The 24,542-nt window shown below is 37.4% G+C and overlaps 1 protein-coding gene across 1 annotated transcript; it reads right to left on the bottom strand.

Moving 5' to 3' along the window:
* Positions 1-1,131: 1,131 nt before the first annotated feature.
* LOC106541280 (serine protease 27) lies at positions 1,132-14,239 on the bottom strand. Its single transcript, XM_087713753.1, has 6 exons — positions 14,112-14,239; positions 11,240-11,266; positions 10,091-10,253; positions 4,446-4,717; positions 3,583-3,752; positions 1,132-3,202 (listed from the first exon to the last, which is right to left on the bottom strand). Exons 1-6 carry the CDS (start codon positions 14,221-14,223, stop codon positions 2,915-2,917), a joined length of 1,032 nt encoding a protein of 343 aa, XP_087569879.1. The 5' UTR covers positions 14,224-14,239; the 3' UTR covers positions 1,132-2,914.
* Between the last annotated feature and the right edge of the window lie 10,303 nt (positions 14,240-24,542).

Raw genomic sequence — 24,542 nt, 5'->3', positions numbered from 1 at the left:
TCGTGCTTCTGTTTCACTCTGAACAGTCTTGATTCCAACAATATAATTTAATAATTAAAGAAAAACCTGTGTGCTACCTGTACTAATAGATGTTGACTAAACACTCAAAGAGCCATTTGGACCCGTTTCCCACAAAAAAGAAAACTACTGGAGCCACAAAGGTCCTAACTGGAAGCCCCCTGTTCAGTTCTGGAGCTGGGCATTCAATTCCCCCACCATAGAGTCTCCTCCTACTTTTTCCTCTACCTGTTATAACCAAAAGCCCTATCAATTGTGGAGACAACTGGAAAACCCTCCCCTTGCCATAGAGTCTTCTCCTGGCACACTGTGCTTCTCTCCCCACCCACCGGATGCTTCTCTCAAAATTGTGGTGCCGACTGGTGACAAAGCTGTAGCAGAGGGAGGAAAGAGCCACATGCGGCTCCAGAGTCACAGTTTGTTGACCTCTGAGATAGCTTATTTCACAACTGCCAAGCAAAACCATCTCTACCAGTAGGAGAAATGAAGTATCTCCTGTTGAATGCTCTTTGGGGCAGACTGTATTGAAGTAGTCTAAAGAAAAGGTTATAAGGAAACGAGTCACTGTAAGCAAGGCCCCCTGGTTCAAGAAGGGGCCCAAGTGGCACACCACCTGTAAGTGTGCAAAGCAGTGGTGGGATTCAATTTTTTTACTACTGGTTCTGTGGGTGTGGCTTGGTGGACGTGGAATGGCTTGGTGGGCATGGCAGGGGAAGGATACCGTAAAATCTCCATTCCCTTCTGATCAGCTGGGACTCGAGAGGCAGAGAATGGATGGGGGCGGGGCCAGTCAATGGTGGAATTTACTGGTTTTCTGAACTACTCAAAATTTCTGCTACCGGTTCTCCAGACCTGGTTAGACCCTGATGAATACCATCTCTGGTGCAAAGGCTCACCTAACCTCCTAACCAGTGCTATCTCTAGCACTGATGATGTTACCTAGTCTGGGTAATGAATCATCTGCAAAAACAAACAAACTCAGAGATAATCAAGAACCACTCATTTGTTTTCTTTTATTACTTCCTGTTAGGAGTGCTGCTATGGACCTCTCACAAGAAGGCCCACAATAAGTGTGTGATGCTCATAGTTTGCCTGGCCGTCTAGCCTGTTGGAGAGTGTCTAGGTAGAACTGTTACATGAGGAAGAAAGTGTGCAAAAGAGAACAGTGGAGGAAAAGATGGTTGTTTTTCTTACTTCAATTATCAGATCCTCTTGAGATGCAATATATATGCATCTGTTTTCAAATGTGATACCCCACCGATTAGTCTGGCTAGTATTTGTTTCTTTGTTTATTTAAATTTCCCATCTCAGTCGATGGCTTTGGGTGGTTTACAATTTAAAAAAATACTACAATTAAAATAATAAAAACATCCTAAAAGAACAACAACAATAAAAAACATACCCAAAATAAATACTGTATGTGCAGCAGCTGAGATACTTGGTCAGTTAACAATTAAGCCAGGAAACAGTGACCTTAACACATTCAGTGCCCCAGGCTTGGGAGTACAACCAGGTTTTTAAAGCCTAACAAAAGTCCTACAGGGTTGGGGGCATTCTAAATTCCAAGGGAAGGGGCTACTGCAGAAAAGGCCCATCTTCTAATCCCTGCCAGCCAACATTTTCTGACTGACAGTTATCTGTAGCATGCCGAATCTACTAGATGGAATTGGATAGGTAGAGACCCTTGGAAAAAGGCTGTCCCCCTGATAACCTGGTACTAAGCCATATAGGGCTTTAAAGGTGACAGCTAGCACCTTCAATGGCACCCAGAAAAATACTGCTAACCAATGGAGTTCAAACAATAGCAATGTTACGTATGCCGTATACCTGGTACCATTTAGTACCTGCACAAACATACTTTGCATCAGTTGAAGTTTCTGAATGCTCTTTGGGAGAACTCCACATAGAGTGCATGGTGGTAGTGTAAATGAAAGATTACAAGGACATGAGTAATTGTGAGCAGGGCCTCCTGATCTAAGAATGGTTGCAACTGGTGCACAACCTGAAGGCGTGCAAGGGCTCTTCTAACCATGGCTACCACTTGCTCTTTGAACAGGAGCCATCAGTTTAGGAGGGGCTCCAGGTTGCAGATCTGTCTGGACTACTGCAATACAAAACTAAAAATGGAAGAACTTTTTCTCCAGAGGGTTGTACCTACAGTCCACCAGTTGAGTCAAGAGTCTGTTTTACTTCATCCATTTCTCAAAAACTTCCAGACACTGAGATTGGATGTCAATGCATCACTCAAAGGGCTTGAGGTAGAGATATAAAGCTGAATGTCTCCTGCATAATGATGATATCTCACCCCCCCTAAACTGATAGACCACCATACCTAGTGGCCTCGTGTAAATGTTAAACTGAACGGGAGAGAGAACCAAACCCTGAAGTACCCTACAAAACAGGAGCCGTAGGCTGGATATCATTCCCTGCAGCAATTACAGCAATTATGATAACAAAACCATTTATTAAGTTGCCTAAGCATGAAATGCAGTTCTTGGATGGATATATACCAAGCAAATGAGTCATAATATAACCAGGGACTATTGAATGCCACACATGTTGCTATGTCTATTACAGAATCTGTTCCAGGAACTGGAAAAGTTGTGGGTTCCTCTATTCCAATCCTCTACTTTCAGTACTATTTCTGGAGTGGAATTCAATCCATGAATGGATGTGGTGAGAGCAAAGAGGGTATGGAATACTGCTGTAGACCTGTCAGTTTCACGAGTATCACACCAAAGGTGGAATGCTGAAGTGAATTCTTCATCACAGTAAAGAAGGAAAAAAATATGAAATCCTTTGTTTCCCCATTGACTGTTCTGACAATTTTGGTTTTCTTTCAAAATGGAGTGTAAAAAAATTAACACAAACCGGAGAAAGAACTGCCTTCCCTTCTTTAAAAAGTCTGCTGAAATAATAGCTGCAAAACAATAGTGGCAGCAAGGAGGGAGATGAAACTGAAACTGCCAGTAGAGGCACTGTGACTGATACTACTGTTGTTTACTCTTGACCCATGGGTGTCTCTAAGCTCTGGTATTTGACTGTGGATCCATTTCTGGTAGTATGCCACTTTTGCATAAACTCCAGGACGATTCTTCTGGGCACATCCATCTCCCCAGCTCACTACTCCTGCAATAAACCAAAAATCTTCCATCCGGCAGGCCAGTGGACCACCTGAATCACCCTGTGCAGAAGGAGCAGCATTTAAGGAAAAAAAACATTGGCAATGATGGAATCAAATGCTTATTATTAACGCTGCACATGTAACATACAGTATAAGAGTGAAATGAGAATTTTCTTTTTATATTTGCGTATGTGTGTACATGCCTTTCAGAATACAAGGCATAAAGATACCATATCTGGGATAATTATCTGAAGACAGCCAAGATAATGCTAACTCTTGGCTATTGTATGGCGATTATACAGAATTTTGCAGCCCAACTATCCTTACTAGAATTATTCTGGAATTAAACATCGACAGCAAATGAAGAAGGTGCCCAAACTTCATGAACTGTAAATGTACATTCTAATTAATTTACTGCATAAAACCCAGCAAAATCTTACCTGGCAAGCATCCCGTTGTCCAGCAGCAAAGCCAGCACATATCATATCTTCTTTAATTTCTCTTGAGGACCTGCGCTGTCTAGAGTCTTGGCGGTAGAGAGAATTGCATTTTTTTGTGCTGATTATGGGAACTTCTAGTTTTTGTAGTATATCAGAATTCTGTCGTCCTTCTGCAAAGAGAGTAAATTGTTAGACTTAACTACTTTTGAACCATGGAGACGGGGGAGACTACAGGTGATGATGATGATATGTATGTGTGTGTGTGTGTGTGTGTATATATATATATATATATATATATGTGTGTATATATATATGTGTGTGTATATATATATATATATATATATATATACATACATACATACATACATACATACATACATACATACATACATACATACATACATACATACATACATATATATATATATATATATATATATATATATATATATATATATATATATATAGCTGTGTGTTTGTATGTGTATATGTTACAGCGTAACTCTGGAACGCTTCAAGCAATTTCAACCAAACTTGGTACACAGATGACTTACTCTCTGGAAACAAATACTATGGGGGTAAGACACCCCTAACACCTCTCGAAGTGTGTTCTGTTACGATACAGCCTGTTGTGCCATAAAATGGCTTCTACTGTACAGTGCAGTGGAGTTGCCATGGTAACAGCTTTACAGTACTCCACAAGGGGTTCCCTCTGGTAAGGTGGAAAATCCAACATTAGAAATTATGTTTGATGCGGACATTTCCCCCCTATAAATAAATACCCGGGTAATGTGGGTTATCAGCTAGTATTAAATATATTGGTAGTTGAAGTTCTGTAGGTTCACTTGTCTTTCCACACCTACCTTTGCTTAGAATGTTCCCCCAGCCAGTGACCCAACACTTGTGTCCTGGGAGGAAATTGACGTTGGCATTGGGGACACAGATGGGGCTGATCTGTTGGCTGAGGGGCAGTTGCTGCTGCAGTTGGACGAGGGCAATGTCTCCAATCCTCGAATCTCCTTCATAGCTGGGATTGAGAATAATACGCTTCACAGAGGCTATGATTGAATGAGGCCCTGGGTCCGAAAGCTTCAGTGCTCCAACTAGTACAGTAAAATTAGAAGGATTTTTGATCCTAAGAGGCACAAAGCAAGAAAAAAAAGACTATGTATGACAAATGGAATTATTTTTGAAGCAAAACATAATGATATGTGAGATCATGAGATGATGGATCACTGAACCAAAGTCCAAGAGATTCATTGTTTTTTAATCTCTCTCTGTCTCTCTCTGTCTCTGTCTCTGTCTCTGTCTCTCTGTCTTTGTCTCTGTCTCTGTCTCTCTCTGTCTCTCTGTCTCTCCCCCCCTCTCTCTCACACACGGCTTACTCTTTCTGACTCAGTTGGCTGACGCTTTCTCTATATCTGCCAATTCTGCAGCTTTGACCAGAATGAATGAACAATAGCTAGAAAAGGAAAAAAAAAACTGAACATACCATTGGGAGAGAAGGGCATGTATTGGGAAACACAAGATACATACACTCTGCTAGTGTAGCATGGAGAATGGCTGAGGCAGAGGGATGTATCAAATGGGGAACTAGTCTATACTGGCACAAGAGGACGATCTCTCTCTCTCTCTCACCCCTCTCTGTGTGTGTGTGTGTGTGCGTGCCTGTGTGCGTAATGCACACATAAACATATACAGATATATCAAGATAGAATTACATTTACATGTTTAAAAATGAACATATATGAAAATACATGCAACCATCAAAACAAAAATACTGTTCTTGCATGAAGTATACATTTAATAACCTTCCAAATATCCTGAAGAAAGTTTCTACTATTTATCAACAGGATTTATGCTTTTATAATTAATATATTTTCTTAATTTTTAGGAAATCCTAGTTGTATGGAAAAAATAAAAAGGAACAACAAAATCAGTGGGGAAAATGAAAATGTTCTTTGAAAGATAAGCAAAAGATTGCAAAAATAAGAAGTAAAAGTTTTTATTGAGGTGTTTCTTCAACTCTGAAGGCTAAATTAGTCATGATAAAATTTTCAGTTTCATCTCAAACTGATTCAAATGCAAGTTGAAATCAAGTCATTTAATTTTGCAAGTTCACCATGTGGCTGAATTTTTCTGGGCTTAGAAGCCAGACAGGATGAGGGTTGATTAATGGTTCTTGGATAGAAGACTATATGAAATCTCAGATTATTCTGAGAAGTTAAAAAAAGTCAGGAGACAACAATGGCTAACCACTTATTTAGAGTTTCCTAAACCTGCAGGAAATAAGTTCAGTTCGAGGGCATTTTTATCTTTATAGTTAATATTATTGCTCTTATAATATATGAAAAATGCAAGAACTTGTCTAGGCACTCACTAAGTGTGAAGACTGATTTGCAGCCTTTGTTTTCCTTAATGGCTGCAATTGTAATTAACATGAAGGATGGTCTTTAAGAACAGAGAAAAGTTCCACAAGAGAAATTCTTCGAGCTGGTGACAAAACATCCAGCTAAGGCTGACGAAGTCGGGGCGGCTCCAAAATGGAAGGATACGGAAAGAGGAAGTGTTTCCAGCTGCTGAGGAACTGTTACTGTTTTAAAAAAAGACTGCCTATAAAAAACTTAACGTTAATTTAAATTGGAGAACAGAAGAATCAAATGGCGGAATTAAATTTGGAATGGTTTTGGACAGTGGTTATCTTACTTTTTAAATGCTATCTTCATGGATGGAATTTATGCAAGCCTTTTAAAACGAATGGATTAAGTTTTCTTCTTTTAATTTTTCTTTTATTATTCTCTGTAACCTATGGTCTAAAATTTTCCTCTTTCATTACTGTGGGTGTTCTTCTAACCCATTTAAAAATTGGACTCTTTTTTATAATTTGAAATACAAAAAAGTTACAAAAAGAAATAAGGAAATTTGCAACAACAACATTGCTACTCGGAGGCTGGAAGGTTTGTGTATTGGAAATGGAACCCTTGTTTTTTCTTCACTGATTGTTTTGGCTTGGCACTACAAGGTCTCACTGCTTGATTATAGAGAGTGATAAGAAGGGAAGCATACAGATGTACCTTTGAAGTTTATCTCTAACCAGAGAAATTCCCCTCCCCCTGGAAACAGGCAATTGATCATAAGCTGGACTCTTATGGGCTCTCATCGTTATTCTTAATGTCCCTAGGCTTTGATCAAGCAAAGCAATTAATAGAATGAAGGACATGGAGTTCCAAGAAGAACTAAATAGGTTGCCTCTCCACAGTAGGGACAGAATCAAATAGGGTGTGAATCAACAAGATATCTAAATGACCTGATCTTCCCAAAACAAAGAATAGCTTTCTTCAGAGCCAAATTTAACATTCTTCCTTCAGCACTCCTCCAGGGCAGGTATAAGAGAACACCTACAGCAGAATGGGTTTGTATATGTGATAAAAGAGAAGTGGAAGATAATTTACATGTTCTATTACACTGCGAGCTATACAGAGCTTGTAGGTCTGCACATATTCTCCCCTTATTAGAGAGATTGCCAGGAAGGTCAGACAATTTTTATCTAGCCTTTTTCCTCCAGGACATTAACCCGGTTATCACGTATGCAGTGGCAAAATTCTGTGCTGCTGCAATATCCATAAGAAAAAAATTGGCTACAGAAGTATAGTTGTCATCTTGTACCAATTATCTGGACATTTCTCTAACAATCTTTGGACCATTGTATTTATTCCTATACTTAACAGTGTTGCACCCAGGTAAACCAGGGAGTGACCTGAACAATCTGAGAACACGTATGTTATTTCCCACTTTTAACGTCAATACTTTTTAATTATATCTTAATGTCAGTATTTTTTAACATAGTGTAAAAACTAATGTATATTGCTGGTCTTTGACCATAATAAAGATTTACTTACTTACTTACTTACTTACTTACTTACTTACTTACTTACTTACTTACTTACTTATTTACTTACTTACCAGAGAAAAGTGAAAACAAAACGTTTTTGTGAATCTATGCTTAATTTTATTAACCTTTCAAGCTAGAGCAGCTGTGTTTGTTAGCTGGAAATAATGGCACAATTTCAAAAGCAAACAGAAATTTTAAGTTTGCAAAAGATATTTTCAGAAATTATCAAATACATATGAGAGGATAGAGAAGAAGCTGGAAGACTTAGAGCATATAATAGCAAAATATGATGAAGTTGAGGATGATTATCAAATGGAAAATATGGTGGTTAAAACCCAAAAAATCGAAGTGGAAAATGAATTTAAAGAGATTAAATTTGCTGATATTTATGATGATTGGTTTGTCTCTGAAAATGGAAAGAGTGGAATACTGAAAGAGGAATTAAATGGAGGGGAAATTTATCCCAGAGGGCAAGATATAGAAGAAGAAAAAACCAAAAAATCTATGGATTCAAAGAGAGAAACTTTATTAGCAATAACATTGATAACACTACTGACAATCAAAGATAAACTGACTAAGGAAACAGATTACAAGATTACATGAGATATTTTATAAGCAAGGAATTCCTAAGAGGAGTCCATACAAAGTTGATGAAGGAGATGATTAGAGGACTGGCACCACAAATGGCAGAAGATATGAGACTGTTTTGCTATTGGAAAGATACAGGTTGATAGATGGAAGAATATAATTTAAAACTAGTTAAATTTAGTGAATTTAGAGCATGTAAAAAAGGATGTTGTGTTTGTTTTAAATTAAAAATAAAAAATTTATTTAAATTTTTTTTATTGACAATAGATATAGTTTAAATAAATAATTGATAATGTTACTAATGTATACAGTGTGTAGTGTTATGATGAGTATGATTGGATATGAATATGGAATGGTACCCATGTAAGGAAGATTAGAAATCCCTTTGGATTATATATAAAGGTTAATTAAAAAAAAGAACCAAGTTAGATACAGTTAAAGTTTTGATTATTAGGGGGAAAATGTTATGCTACAGGATATAGTCAGATAAAGGAGGGATAAGAATAACAAGATATGGGTATAAAATAAGAATATAGATATGGGTATAACATAAGGAAACTGGATGTAAATTTTAAACAGTGATTTGGAAAGGAGGATTAGAAAACTTTGTTATTAAATATTATGGATGTTTAGCTAGAATAGGACATAAGAATTTAGTATTAGTGGAGGATTTTAGAAATAGTAATTGAAAGGCCAGTATGCGGTTATGTATTAAATTTTGGTATATTTTATGATGAAGGATGCTTAAACAATTATAGTCAAATGAAAAGGGAGATATGATGATGGTGACATGTATAAATATTTGAGTTAAAATGCTTGAGTTAATATGAATTATGTTTGTTGACTATGGAAGAGATGCACGGAAGTTTTTTTGTAACCACTGATACACTTTCTAGAGCATGTAAAAAAGGATGTTGTGTTTGTTTTAAATAAAAAATAAAAAAATTTATTAAAAAAAAAGAACAGAGAAAAGTTCTGTTATCAATGCAGTGATCAGATAAAGAAGCTTGAGCCCAGGAAAAAAGGGGGTTTATGAAAATGGCTCATATAGCTCCCATCATTTACCTGAAGGTAAAAGAGGGAGGAAATGGAGCAAATTCAAAACTGGTAACATTCGGCTAGCATAGTTGTTCTAATAAAAAGTAGATCTACATAGTGTCTGTTTCTTAGTCTAGACTACCATATACGACTTAGAGCCATTATTAAATAAGGAGTCTGGTTTAGAAGACTGCCTGTGAATTCCCACAAAAGTTGGGAAGCAGAGGTGGGTTGCTCCCGGTTTGGATCTGTTCGGGTAGTGGTAATTGGACATGGGTCGCCAAACTGGTAGTGATGGCTGGCTGGCCATGCCCCCAAACTGACTCACTCTGAAGCTCGCCCTGCCTTGTCTTCACCATGTGCATCCATACAATTGCCTCCTAGTGCCTATGCACAGGTAAGCAGCATGGGCTGCTCAGGGAGCCCCAAGGCTTTGCAACCACCGCCTCCTAATTGGGATTGAGCCTCCCTGCCTCCTCGATGCAAGGACACAGGAGGCGGCAGTTTCGTTTGCTGCCTGTGAGTTCAGGGGGGAGGGGGGCAGGATCTGCCAGCTGCCTCTAATCTGCAGTTTACTCATTGGCAAGTTTACTCAAGAGCAGGGTGCTTGGCAGCTGGCAGATTGCTGGCTTGCTTGCTCAGCTGCTGACCCCCAAAGCTCATAGGCAGCGAACAAAACCACACACTCTTCAGACCCTCCAGTTCTCCTGTGTTCAGTTCAGTGCAGCTCAGGTTGCTGCTTTCTTTGCCTTTAAAAAAAGTTTTACAGCATATTTTATTTCCTATCTCCAGTGTGAAACATAAATTTGCCAAGGCACACCCACAAGATAAGCCACGCCCACAGAACTGATAGTAAAAATTTTGAAACCCACCCTTGCTGGGAAGGCACCAGGAGACTTTGGAAGGCTGCTTTGAAAATCTGCCAAGAATTTTGTTTCCCCAAGAAACAGAGTAGAAAGATGGTCAGCAGATTGTAGAGTGCATACTTACAGACTAAAACAATGTGAGGCTGTGATGATCCACTGATTTGTGACAAGAGAACCGCCACAGTGATGATGTCCATTCAGCTTGATGCTCACTTGCCAAGGCCACTCTCCATCCCGGGAATCTGTACCCCCTACAATCCGGTTCAGATAGCCCTGTTTTCCACAAACTGAGCAAAAAAAGGGAAAGATTTACTGTTCCTGTAGAATTACATGGTATTTCCTAGTTATCTGGATTTTAGATTTTTGCTCTTCTATCATCTTGGAATTGTGAAAAAATCTAAAATTTAAAAAGTATGAATCTATAAATTCTTAAGTGTTTTGCTGCCCTGTGGCCAACCTGACCATAAGCCCTATTTCTCCTTACTCCATATTTCCATTCTTTTTTCTGCTTTAATTTTTACTTCCTCTTTAGACCCTCTCCTCTAACTACATTTAGACAAAGACCTTTATCCCTAGCCTGTTTTTTATTTGTCCACCCGTCCACTTATTCTTCATATTCCACATTGCCAATCCAGGAACTAGGCTTCCTCTTCCAATCTTGTTCCTTATAGCAATAGCAGTAGACTTATATACCGCTTCATAGGGCTTTCAGCCCTCTCTAAGCGGTTTACAGAGAGTCAGCATATTGCCCCCAACAATCTGGGTCCTCATTTTACCCACCTCGGAAGGATGGAAGGCTGAGTCAACCCTGAGCCGGTGAGATTTGAACCGCTGAACTGCTGATCTAGCAGTAGCCTGCAGTGCTGCATTTAACCACTGCGCCACCTTGGCTCCTTCACATCCAGCCTCCTTCACATTTCTTAAAGAATCCTTTAGGTACCTCCAACTTTTTAATGCATTTTTGGAAATTTTTTCATGTACCTCTTAAGCCTGGTGATGACCGATTGGGGTGCATGTGAAACCCATGACTAACAACTTTCCATAAATGACTTGGATGCTAGTAAAGGCAATATTCAATATTTTTTCAGCTTTAACTGAAGTACAGCACTGCCATGATTTCTATCATATAGTTTGTAGAGTAGTATAGATGGCTACTCTTCAAAGAACATTATATTTGTTCACATTCCCTATATTTCAGTATTTAGTAGGATAATCTTTCTAATCAATAGCATGCTAACAAGTCAATATACAAGCAGATATAACTGATGCTCACCTCTGGTGGCATAGCTTGGTTCAACATCTAAAAAGAAAGAGATATATAAAATCATGAGAGGTACAGCTTAGATTGCTTTTTTTATACAATAGAAGTAATTTGGAAACTGCCGTCTAAGTGTCACTTATATTTAACCTACTTATATTATTTATTTCATTTATTTATCACATTTATCTAACTGACCATCTCACAAATGTAATTTTGGATGATGTACAACTAAAACAAAAAAGCAGAGTTTTAAAAACATTAAAAACTCATTAAAACATAAATATAAACAACACCATGGGACAACCATGGGACATCCTCAAACCCCCATAACTTTTAAACTGCCTACTGTCGACCTCACCCCATTCCTAAGAGGTTAGTAGGGGCATGCATCAGCATACCAACATCACTGTCCTACTATCCCCATTTATTTGTACCCATTTCTTGCGTTCTTATTCATGTTTATTTTTATTCCTGTTATCTTGTACATGAGTTCAGTAGTAAATAAATAGTATAAATTCAAGATATTCAATACATTTCACAAAGTTCCTATTTCTATGGGTCACCCATCCCTGTGGGTCATCAAAACCAGGTTTTAAGAGATTTCCAGAAAGTCAATGGGTCAGGGTCAATTTTACCAGGGGTTGGGGGAGGGGGAATTCAAAGGGTGAGTGCAATGGCAGAAAAGGCTTGCCTTATGGGTCCCATCAAATGAAACTTCATAACATAAAGAACCCCTAATATTCCCATTCAGCTGGAATTGATGCAATGGGTGTACGTAACTGCAGAGAAGTAATCCCTCAAATAACCATGCCACACAGAGATTTAAAGGTCAAAATCACTATCTTGAATTGAACCCAGAAGCACACTAGCAACTGATGCCGGCCATGGAACAGAAATTTAATGTCCACTGAGGAGCACGTATAACTGGTCACACAGCATGAATAACTGAGAGTAAAGGTAGTCCTTGACTTATGACCACAATTGAGCCCAGAATTACTATTGTAAATCTTGCTGGTCATCATCATTTTTTGCTTGTTAAGCAAATTCCATGATCATTAAATGGATCCATTGTCCGCAAACAGGATTTTTGCTGGAAACTGGAAATAAACACCAGTTTCCAGCAAAAAATGTTGTAAATCACGAACGGTCATTAATGTGGGTTGATTATTAAGTGCCCCAAATGCAGTCATGTGATCACAGGAGAGGTCTAGCCATTGGAACTTTGAATCCAAATCACAAGTAGCCCTGGAGAAGTCTATCGTAACTTTGAATAGTTGCTAAGTTATCAGTTATAAGTCAAGGATTATCTCTAGCTCAGTGGTTCTTAACCTTCCTAATGCTGCGACCCTTTAATACAGTTCCTCATGTTGTGGTGACCCCCCGAACAATAAAATTATTTTATGTTTTCTGTATTATTTTTGAAAATAGGTGTTTTTCGATGGTCTTAGACAACCCCTGTGAAAGGATCGGTCAACCCCCACAGGTTGAGAACTGCTGCTCTAGAGCCTACAGGAACCGGCACAACTGGTGACCAACACAAAGTTGTGCAAAAGCCCTCCAAGCTATCCCAGACACATGCTCTTTAAGCAAAAATTGTTAGTCCAGAAATATCCCCAGATTGCTCATAAAGTCTGTTTGGGGATGTGTAAATCCATCCAGTTAAAAATATGGCAAACTCTCAGATCTGGAAGGCTCCCAAACACATGTTATTTAGTCTTGCCAGGGTTGAGCTGAAAATTGCTGTTCTCCAGCCAGGCTCTCATAGTCTTCAGGTATTAAGAGAGGGTATCACAGCATTGGTTAGTTCTCCAGGGGCAGAGATGTATAATTAGATATTATCAGCATACTTCATTCTACATTGATGGATGCTTTCACACAGAAGCTTAAATCAGAGCTACCAGGAAGTTTGGATTTTAGATGGTTCATATGTGGTTTTGTCAATGACAATGAAAATAAAATAGTTCAGAACAATAAGGTCAACAAATGTTGACACAAATTCATTAACTGAGAGCCAGGCTGACTCACGGGGTGAAACACCTTCTTTTTAAAGTTATCACTTTTTGGACAGCAAACAGTAGAACATTGACATACCTGGCAAACCTAACCCAACAGACAACATTACCCAGTAATACCTCATTTGTGCCCTAAGCCTGTCCTTGCATGATCCAAAATCTGCTCCTCCCAGACAAAGTTTCTTTCTACCAGTTTCAAAGTTTCTATAAGAGGAAGATCAACAATTCTCAAATTGTTGTGCTTGCTCTTATAATGGTGGTGCTGTTTGATGGCTATCTCCCAAATTAGGCTCCCTCCTTATTTAGTCATGATGGTGACAGTAGGAAGCTTTGAGTTCCTCTAATTGCCCTTAAAAGTTTGGCCTGGAATTCCTGAAGTCAATTTTAATTAGTGTTGACTATGACAATTAAAAGAAGGATTAGAACATGCCCAAAGAGTAATTATAAGTCCAACACGACCATTTCATTAAGTACAAAAGTAACTGTAATGAAATAAAATTTAGCTGTTGTGCTGCTCATCTCAATTACCCAAGCCTGCCAGCCAAATTTCCCCATCATTTTCCCAAAACAGAGAAAAGAAATTGTACACCTTGTTTTTAAATATGTTTCATATTAGTGCCATTGAAAATTTAGTAAATCCTTTCAGAAGCTTAGTACTGCATTTTGCCAGGGGGAGGAGAGAGGGAAAGAAAAACCAGCAAGTGCCTCTTGAGGAAAAAAAAAGCATCTTTGGAATGAAAGAAAAGGAGAGGAGAAGATTGTGCCCTGGTGGAGTTTGGGCATTTAATCTAGGATATTGCATATTGCTGTGTCTGTCCCATCTCTCATTAATGAAAATCATTTGTTTGTGCAGGAAATCCATCAATACTTACTTGTTATCATTTGCAGGAGCACCAGTAGTAACAATCTTCTCTCTAGCCCTTGCTGGTGGTGGGCCATAACACCACTGCTGATTTCTTTGTTTCCTTCCTTTGTTTTCCTCATAAACAAAAAAGATGTGGTACTCTTACAAAATAAGAAGATTAATTTAAGCTATTCAGACTCTGGATGCTTATATATACGCACGCACACACATACACACACCCCAGAAGGGCGTATTCATCCGAGGAATCCTGCCAGTTCTTGGTATTTCCCTGCTGGGATAGTTACGAAACCTGCTGAGTAAATGTACCTTGCTATTGCTTCCTTCCTTTCAAGCTACCCATTTCCAGGCGTATTGTTCCATCAAGTCAGTACAACTACTGGGATTTTTTATGTGCCAATCATCTTCCATATGACCCATAACATGACCCTTCTTAAGCTCAAATCTGATCAATATACAGTGTAATCTATATGTGTATGTTTCCCCCCTCCCTGCAGCTAAGAGTTCCTCTATTTTTTATTTTTTTTGGCTTTTACAGGATAACTAACCAGTCAGTTAATTATCAACTTCACCAGTCATCTTCTGGATGATCATTTATTTTGTTAAGAAATTGATAAACACAATCTATAAAAAAACAATACAGAATATATATATATATATATATATATATATATATATATATATATATATATATATATATATATATATATATATATATATATATATATATATATATATATATATATATATTATATTATATTATATTATATTATATTATATTATATTATATATATATAAACTACTGTATTCCATGACCTCAGTAATGAGTTTACTAATAATTGTAATCTTGTATAAAGGTATACTGGAGAAGGTCACATTGAATTCTAGTAGACTTCACTTCAAAGCAAAATCTAGGACATATATGTGAATGTTCTGTTAAACAAATCTTTATAAGATGCTTTCAATATGTGGAATAAATGATGGGACAAGTGGTTTAAAAACAAAATAGTGATTACTTGTCTGCAGTTTTCAGCTCTGCTAATCAATACCATATCATCTATGGTTATCTACATCACTTGAGCTTTAGTGAATAAAGAACCTTTTCAATCTCAGGCCCCGAGGACGGGATGATTGCTTACCTAATTTAATGTCTTTTAGTAAATTAATTCAAAGATTTGATCTGAATATGTGAATTAGGATGATTCTCTAAACCAAATAAATGATCTGAACAGGATTTTGCCTTGTTTACATACCCCTAGTATCATCTGTATGGTTTACTCAGCTTTCAATCCTTTTGAGGTGGGTAAATTGAGGACCCAAATTGTTGGGGGCAATATGCTGACTGTAAACTGGTTAGCACTGTAAAGCTGTATATAAGTCTGCATTAAAAAAACCTAGGAATCTTTGTTAAAGGAAATCAGCCTAGAAAAGCTCTTGAAGACAATAGGCTGAAGGCTGAATATAAAAAATAAACACATCAAAACTAATATCTTAATTGGAAGAATAAGCCAATGCATGGTCAATACTTGAACAATGTAGAAGGAAAAATTGATAAATCCTACATGGAGTGTTAAAGGAAGAAACTGAAGGCTTTATTGTCTCAAAAACAAAAGCCTTGCCAACTGACTGCATGAAGGTGAACTTGTAGCAAACAATTGCAAACGTCACTTTTGAAGTGAAAGGAATGATGAGTGGCTGCAACAAAATTTCTTAAACTAACTATAAGCAGCATCATGATCAAGTTGCCAAAAGTATTTGTTGGAGACAAATGTAGGAAAACCTACTGGGAGGATAGTTTAGTTGAGAAGGTTTTGGAAAATGAGCAGGTTAAGGATTTGTGGGACTAAGGTATAGCCAGCCATCTTGTTTATAACATGCCTGATGTAACAGTAATTATAAAGAAGGCTGTCTACTTCACTAATGTTGCTATTCTGCGTAATGGTAGGCCTAAGGAAAAACAATTGGAAAACAAACTACAAAATACTGGGACGTTCAGAGAGAAATTTCACTGTGGTTTGTGATCATCCACCATTTCTTAATATTAATCAGTAGACTGACTTGCCTCCAGAAGTTGTGGGCGCTCCAACTCTGCATGTTTTAAAGAAGAGATTGGACAACCACTTGACTGAAATGGAGTAGTGTTTCCTGCTTGAGCAGGGGGCTGGACTGGAAGGCCTTTAAGGTCTCTTCCAGCTTGGTTATTCTGTTCTGTTAAATTAAATACCTGTAGAAAAAAAATATATGTGATGATACTATCCTGTTGGGAGCTCTTGGAGCAATAGTAAAGGACTCTCTTGATTCTGGAAATATTGAATTTATCAGACCAGAATGCCCAATTTCTTCTTCTTTTTTAATTGCCTGGTTGTAACTGCCTATATTTTTAAACACTGCCATAATAATTTTTACATCCTTGGTTAAGATTTGAATTATTAAGTTTCCACCAGTATCAGACTGAGAATCTAAAAGTAGATTACTCATACATTGATGGTCATACTATCAGGAGTCATCAGGATGAAGCCTACAAGTATTTGTTCATTTTACAGTTGGCTAACATCAAGCAAGGATAAGTTAAAATATGATTATTAAAGAAATATTCCCACCCAAAAAGTGGGAAAATTGCTGAAGACAAAATTAAACAGTGGAAAACAAGAAAACGTATGGCTGTTTACTACATAGACTATACTTGCCCCATAGAAATGGAGGTAGAGGCTCACGTCAAGTCAAACAAACTGTCAAAGAAGGGATTAGCTGATTACATAAAAGGCAGTTAAGAACAAACATTGATGCTGGTTAAAAAATAGAATTCAATGAATGTACAGGAAAAAAACACAAATATAAAAATGTGATAAAAATACAAATAAAATGCTGGTAAGGAAAACATTACATGTTCAATTTTTTATAAAAGATTGGGGGGGAAATGAATATAGACAAAACTTGACAATACTTACAAATGGAACGTTAAGAAAGAAATGGAAGACTTGATTTTGGCTGCTCAAGAGCAAGCTATTCGAACTAATGGAATCAAGGCTGGAATAGAAAAATCATCAAATGATTCAAAGTGCAGTCTATGCAAAGAAGCACAGAAACATTATATCATATACTTACCTAATGCAAAAAAGATAATACAAATTGATATAATGCCTTTGCCAAAATAATTCAGTAGAATATCTATAAACATTATTATGTGACAATGATGAAAAATTGGTAGGAACATATACTGTGTTTCCCCCAAAATAAGACAGGGTTTTATTTTCTTTTGAAATAAGAACTTGACCTTATTTTCGCAGAGATCTTATTATTTTTGAGGTGCAGGAGTGGGTGAGCATGTCACCTCATGACTGCTGCTATATTGCAATATTTTTGGGGAGGGCTTATTTTTGGAGGAGGGCTTATGTTAGCACATGCACTCAAAAGCCTGATTGGGCTTATTATCCAGGGAGGTCTTATTTTCAGGGAAACAGTAGTTGAAAAACTAGATGAAAATGAGCGGATTAAAATATGGTGGATTTTCAAATATAAACCAATAAAATCTTTGCATATATTAGATTTAACTATGGCTGAAAAGAAAATGTGTGGATGATTGATGTGATAATGCCAAGAGATAATACAATAGAAGATAAAGAGAGAAGTTCAGAAAATATCAAGATCTGAAAATTCAAGCTGAAAGATTATGGCAAAAACCTGCAATGGTAGTACCACTGGTTAATGACACACCTCCCCCAAATATTCAATAGTACTTAGAAAATCTGCTCATTGACAACATTTCCTTCTGTTAGTTACAAAAGGCCATACTGCTTGGATCTGCACATGAAGGCCCACATGAGCTAAAGAACTGGCAATTGTAATTTCTTATTGTTTTGAATATAATATAATAAGAATAAAAATGCCAAATGCAGTGAACAGATGTCAGGCTGACTGTATGATAAACTGTTATAATAATAATAATAATAATAATAATAATAATAATAATAATAATAATAATAATAATAATAATAATAACAACAACAACAACGAAAATACGTTATGACGTCCTAGGCCCCTGGGTGGGACCCGACTAGTAACCAATGCCAAATCCGGTGAAACAACTGGCTGCTGTGATACAATTGTATAATAATAATAACAACAACAACAACAACAACAACAACAACAACAACAGCCTGAATGATTACATTCAGAGAAGTGAAGAACCAATGATTGAGGAAGTAAATAAAGGAGGCCTTTTAAAGACAACTAAGTGAAAAGCTGAATATAAGAAAGAAGTAATTGAGAAGCAAGCTGAAAATTGGAAAAACCAAGCTATGCATAGCCAATACTTGAAAAGTATTGAAGGCAAAGCTGACCAAAAGCAAACTGGTTAAGATCAGGAGCACTGAAAAAAGAAACAGAAGGATTTATTTTGGCAGCTCAAGAACAAGCCTTAGCCACAAACTGCATGAAGGCAAAAATTCAACATGTTTCCACCAACAGCAAATGTCGCCTCTGTAATGAGAAAGACGAGACAGTTGACCACTTGATAAGTGGGTACAGCAACATTTCACAAACTGACTACCTACAATGCTATGACCGCGTTGCTAAGACCATTCACTGGAAATTGTGCCAAAAGTTTGGATTTGAGTACAGCAAAAACCACTGGGAACATCATGTTGAGAAGGTTTTAAAGAATGAGAAAGTCAAGATCTTGTGGGACTTCAGAATTCAGACTGACAGGCACTTGGCCCACAACACACCTGACATAACAATAGTTGAAAAGAAAAAAGTATGGTTCATTGACATTGCAATACCCGGAGATGCATGAATTGAAGATAAACAGCAAGAAAAAAATCACAAAGTACCCAGACTTGCCAATTGAAGTTGAGCGACTGTGGAAAAAGAAATTGTGTATTGTCCCGATTGTAATTGGAGCCCTTGGAGCAATACCTAAAGGGCTATCTTGCTATTTGGAAATTCTAAATTTATCAGACTTGAACATTCTGATTCTAAAAAAAAAGCAACCTTATTGGAACAGCTTATATCCTTCGACGTTACCTTAACAGTTCCTAGGTCCTTGGTTAGGACTCAAGCTGCTGAGCTACCAACCAGCCCCAAAGGCTGTGAATCTCACCAAAGATTATCATCATCATCATCATCATCATCATCATCATCATCATCATCATCATCATCATCATCATCATCATCATTTGGAGCACAACACGCCAGATATCATGGTTGTAAAAAGCCAAAGTGTACAGTTTATTGATATCGCTGTTCCTGGAGATGCCAGAGTCGAAGAAAAAGAACTAGAAAAAATAATGAAATATTGTGACCTGGCCAATGAAACTACACAGCTATGGATGAAACATGTAACAGTGATACCCATTGTCATCGGGGCACATGGCACCATGTCCAAGAATTTTACAAGATACATCAACAAATTGCAGCTTCCTGCAATAACACCAGCAAAACTGCAAAAAACTGCGCTACTCAGAACATCTTATATTTTAAGAAGGTACTTGGTTGATACCTAGGATGCTGGCAGCAAACCATATCAACCATTAACACCAGTCACTGGTATTTGTAATGCATTTTTGAATGTTCAGTTGGATGAGTTTCATGTTTAATGAATAAAGTATATAATAAATAATTTGTAATATTTTTTTACAAGAATGTTGAGGTAGGTTAACATGAAAGAGGAAAGGGGGGGGAGACATGATGGAAAAGTAGGAATTATGCATGATTAGGGGCGTTTGTGGCAAGCCGAGATGTTAAAATGAAGAAAGACATAACATGATATCATGCTATAAGCTTCTCCCTTATGTACTTGTTTACAACATTGTGGCACAAGACCAAAGGAGTGAAATTTGCAATGTGATGCTGTGATGTACATTTTGTCATTAGTTCCTCTTGCCTCTCCCAAGGACATCCACGTGCATGGCAGAAATAATGCAATAAATTTATGTCATTCCTTGAATCATTATTTCAGAGTTTGATTCTAACAGACACTGATTTTATTCCTATGCTTTATAGTTTCTATTTTATTTTTTGCAATTATTGTAGGCTTCTTGGCAGAGCAAAAGTTAATAATAAAATAAAGATAAGGAAATTTAGATGATGAGATTTTCACACAATATATTGGTGTCAGCAGTTCTGCCAAAAACAACTGATGTAGAAGTTTTGAAAAGTGGACCAATCAGTTCATGGAGGATCAGATTATCATTTGCTGCTAATATTGATGGCTGTTTATTACTTCCTAGACTAGGGGTATCAAACTCGATTTCATTGGGGGCCACATCAGGGTTGTGTTTGACCTTGGGGTCAGGGTAGGTGTGGCTGGGATGGGCATGGCCAGATTGACTTCACTTGTGTTGGGGGCACCTGTGGTGGCTCGTATGCTGTGTCAGTGAAAATGGGCTCCTGAACTCCATTTTCAGCTGCAACGGCCTCCTGCAGCCCCCTGCCAGCAAAAATGGAGCTCCGTTCTTATAGGCAGAAGCACCATAGGCTGGTCCTTTCGTTGGCCCTATGGGCCAGTTCTAAGCACCTTGTGGGTCGCATTCGGCCCCTGGGCCTTGAGTTTGACATTCGTGTCCTAGACCATAGTGGTATGCCTTAAATTCTGGTTCCTAAGAGGTAGCATTAGAATGAGGCCATTATCTTCCAGTTATGAGTTTCTGAGATGAATCAAGTTGGCCATTTTGTGGCAGTAAAGTAAGGACTAGAGAAGCTGATGACAGATCCAGCAGAACTTTTATGTTTTTATAGCAGTCATGGACAATATGAATTTTGGACCCAACATTAGTATGTAGTATGTAGATCATCATCTAATGCATCTTCCTTCTATATTGAATGAATCTCTATCATTAAAACAACACAATTGTCCTGTACAGTGTATCTTTGCACATTGCTTCCAAATCTGGTGCCAGATGGACTTCAGAAAGTTTTGGATTGGAGCAAAGAGGAAAGACCATGGTTTAGATAAGGATTATGTAGATCAGAGAGAAGAAGGGCAAGCAGCTGTCCTGGGAGGAAGAGACAGAGGAAGATCAATAGAACCAGGTTTAACAAGTGGATTTCTTAAAGCAGCAGCATCATTTTTCTTTCAAGGTTGCATACTTCAATAGAAACTTGGAAAATATTGAGCTGTTTTAACAAATAGCAGAGAGGGCTTGTAAGATACATCATCCAATTCATTTTCAAAACATTCAGCTCCCCCTATATCATGCTGTTTAATTGTTGTATTTTTGATAATAGATAGCCGTATGGTTGGAAGCCACAAGAATGAGGTTTTGTCCTAAAACAAATGTTGATTTAGTACAGGCATGTGTCTTTATCCAGACTTCCTGCAATTGGGTTCTAAAAGATACTTCTGATTTTTCAATTAGACATAATTTTAACTCTCAGCCTTGATGTTTATTTGAAAAGGCAGATCATACTGGTTTTTAATAAACCAAACTAACAAGTTAAATATTAAAAAAAGATAGGGTGGAAGGAGCAGGGGGAATATTCAGAATCTGGATGTAACAGATCCATATGTTTGAGCTAGGAAAGATGGGGCCCGTTATTAACACGTGAGGCTGATATATTTTGCTATTAATTATCTACTATTCCAGAGCATGGAAAGATTTTTGTCAAAAAGTCCATTGTCTCTCCATGTAAAGACATCTCCACTAAACAATGAAATGTTTCTTACCTCAAAGTAACTGTCATAATAGTGTTAAGAATTTTGCTAGGGCAGAACAGCTATTTTAATATTTAACATTCATTCAGTCAAACATTCTAAGTACAGTAATTCATAGAAGATGTCATGGGGCATTTTAAAGTAAACATGCATTTGATTGTGTAATAAATGATAAAAATAATACAAAAACACCTGAGGAAACTTTTCAGTATCTTGTTTGAGTTTTTGTTTTTCTATCAGAAAGAAAAAAAAAAAAAAATAACAATAATGCCAGCCAGATTACTCAGTTTTGGATTACTCATTCATATTTAGACTATTTCCACTTACTTAGCTCGGAAATGGTACACGGATAGAGATGAGTGTACAAGAATTTGGGTGTGGAAATGTATTAAGAATAATTTTCTTGTTACTCTCCTCCAGTAAGCAATGGTGGATGATTGAAAGAAAGAAACATCTACTACTGGAATAGAGCTACTTACTTGTACATAACTGGAACAAATGTAATGTCAACTGTTTTGTGAATCACTCCCCTCCCCCCTTCACACACACACACACACACACACACACACACACACACACACACACACTGTCTTGTTCTGATTTTTTTTAAAAGAAAAAAAAAAAAGAAAAAAACCCCACAGCAACTGAAGCCAGAAACTTATACTGAAACACTAAGTGATATTACACGTAAGCAACTTGGTTCATCTGTTGTTCACTCAGGGGGGGAAAAAAACCCATTCAACTCTAGCATTACAGGGAAGAACAAAATAACACTCAATGATTTTTAGGAATTCTCTCTATTGTCCTGATCTAAAACCGAAATTAAAAATTTTAAAACATTTTTATTCATTTTAAAAAACTAGCATTTTTTATATGCCATCAAATCAGGACTTCCCTTTACAGTATTTGTTTCTGGGTGGTTTCTTAAAAGAATTTTAAAATAGAATGACACCTAGTTAAAATAGTTTATCTGTTGCTATATGATATCTCATAAATAAACAAATAAACAAATAAATAAATAGTTTCTTCCCAATTTGTAATTATGTTCACCGTTATCAAGAAAAACACCGAGTTATAGGTTTAAAGGACACTGCCTACATCCAATTATTGTTGAGATGTCAAAATTACTGCTTGCGAAGAATTTTTAATTCAGATCTCTCTCATTTATACTTTCAAATATATATCTCAGCCAATGTATTCCTTAAATAAACATGATTATAATAAATGTGTTGGTATTTGCGCGACATATATAAAAATATCAGAATGTTGATGCAAAGAAGTGTACCGAACACACACTGAAGGCAAAATTACTCACAGCCAATGTATATATTAGAAATAAGATGTACTTGGAGAAACACATATAAACATCTACTGTATATATTTTGATCAGAGTCAAACCAAATTAGAAAAGTAAGAAATGGATGAACTCAAGAACAGTTTCAGATTCCTGTTAGTAAATTTCTGCCATCTATTGTGTAAAGACAGGAAATAATTTCCAGAATGAGACAATAAAGAATAATACATTATTTCCTTGTGTATAACCCAGACAAAGAATCCTGTTACCTTCATTATGAATAATCTTTTTGCAGCTTTTTCCAGACCGCATGTGGATATATATAATCAGTGTGGGTGCGTGTACATCCATTTTCCTCTCTTTGTCACTTAATTATCTTTGGCTAGTCATTTCATTGCTTTCCATTTCCTGTGGTGTGCCAATTGTGTCATTTATTGTTATTTTCTCATTCTTGATTTCCTAACCTGAATTTCCTTGTCTTGGCTGAATGACAAATGCAGAAACAAATACTTGCTGAGTGATAGAAAACAATTTGTGATTAATGCTCACTTCCATCTTCATGTACGTGTTTCTTTGACTTTAAAGGTAAAGGTTCCCCTCGCACGTATGTGCTAGTCGTTCCTGATTCTAGGTGGCGGTGCTCATCTCTGTTTCAAAGCCGAAGAGCCAGCACTGTCCGAAGACATCTCCATGGTTATGTGGGCAGCATGACTAAATGCCGAAGGTTCACAGAACACTGTTACCTCTTCCCACCAAAGTGGTCCCTATTTTTCTACTTGAATTTTAACATGCTTTCAAACTGCTAGGTTGGCAGAAGCTGGGACAAGTAATGGGAGCTCACTCTGTTACGTGGCACTAGGGATTTGAACCACCAAACTACTGACCCTTTCTGATCGACAAGCTTAGCGTCTTAGCCACTGAGCCACCACATCCCCATTCTTTGACTTTAGGGTTAGAAAAATCCTCAAACCCCAATATAGGCTACTGATGGACATGGGATTGTATATACAGTGTTGTAAGATAGGAATCCCATTCTGGGAATTTTTTTTCATAAGCTGTCCAGTCTTAAGAATATCTCAAGACTCAACCCAGGGATGAGAAGGCTCACTGGTTCCCTCCCTACTTATCTTTGCCAGTAGGAAAAGGATCAGTAGCTCATTTGAATTATTATGTGGTCCCCAGACCCCTCCTCCTCAGAATGGACTCAAAAGTATGGGCCCAATTTTGTATTGTTGCAGGGGTTAGGAGCACATGGATGCCTTAATCTCAGCAGGTATTTTAAATACCTGCATAGCTTAAGTGATCCATTTTGTGTTTTATAATGCTAGAAGCCTCTCCTCAAAATGGACCCCGCCTTTGTAACCCTCTGTCAGCCTCACTACATAGACCAGACCATGTGCTGTAATAGCAGAATCTTGCAAGTTTGATTGGGTGTACTTGAGAGCTGTGGTGATTCAGTGGTTAGAACACAGTATTGCAGGCTAACTCTACTC

This window comes from Thamnophis sirtalis, unplaced genomic scaffold, assembly GCF_051295495.1.
Source record: "Thamnophis sirtalis isolate CommonGarterSnake01/CBP01778 unplaced genomic scaffold, rThaSir2_p1.2 scaffold_4, whole genome shotgun sequence".
NCBI classification, from domain to species: domain Eukaryota; kingdom Metazoa; phylum Chordata; class Lepidosauria; order Squamata; family Natricidae; genus Thamnophis; species Thamnophis sirtalis.
This window is presented reverse-complemented; position numbering and strand designations above follow the sequence as displayed.

What these genes read in the sequence shown, in the direction of transcription:
- LOC106541280 (XM_087713753.1), bottom strand. Translation starts at nt 14,223, where the DNA reads ATGAGGAAAACAAAGGAAGGAAACAAAGAAATCAGCAGTGGTGTTATG. An exon ending in GCTCCTGCAAATGATAACAA is followed by an intron (nt 11,267 to 14,111) that starts GTAAGTATTGAT and finishes CTTTCTTTTTAG; the next exon opens with ATGTTGAACCAAGCTATGCC. An exon ending in GCCTCACATTGTTTTAGTCT is followed by an intron (nt 4,718 to 10,090) that starts GTAAGTATGCAC and finishes TGTGCCTCTTAG; the next exon opens with GATCAAAAATCCTTCTAATT.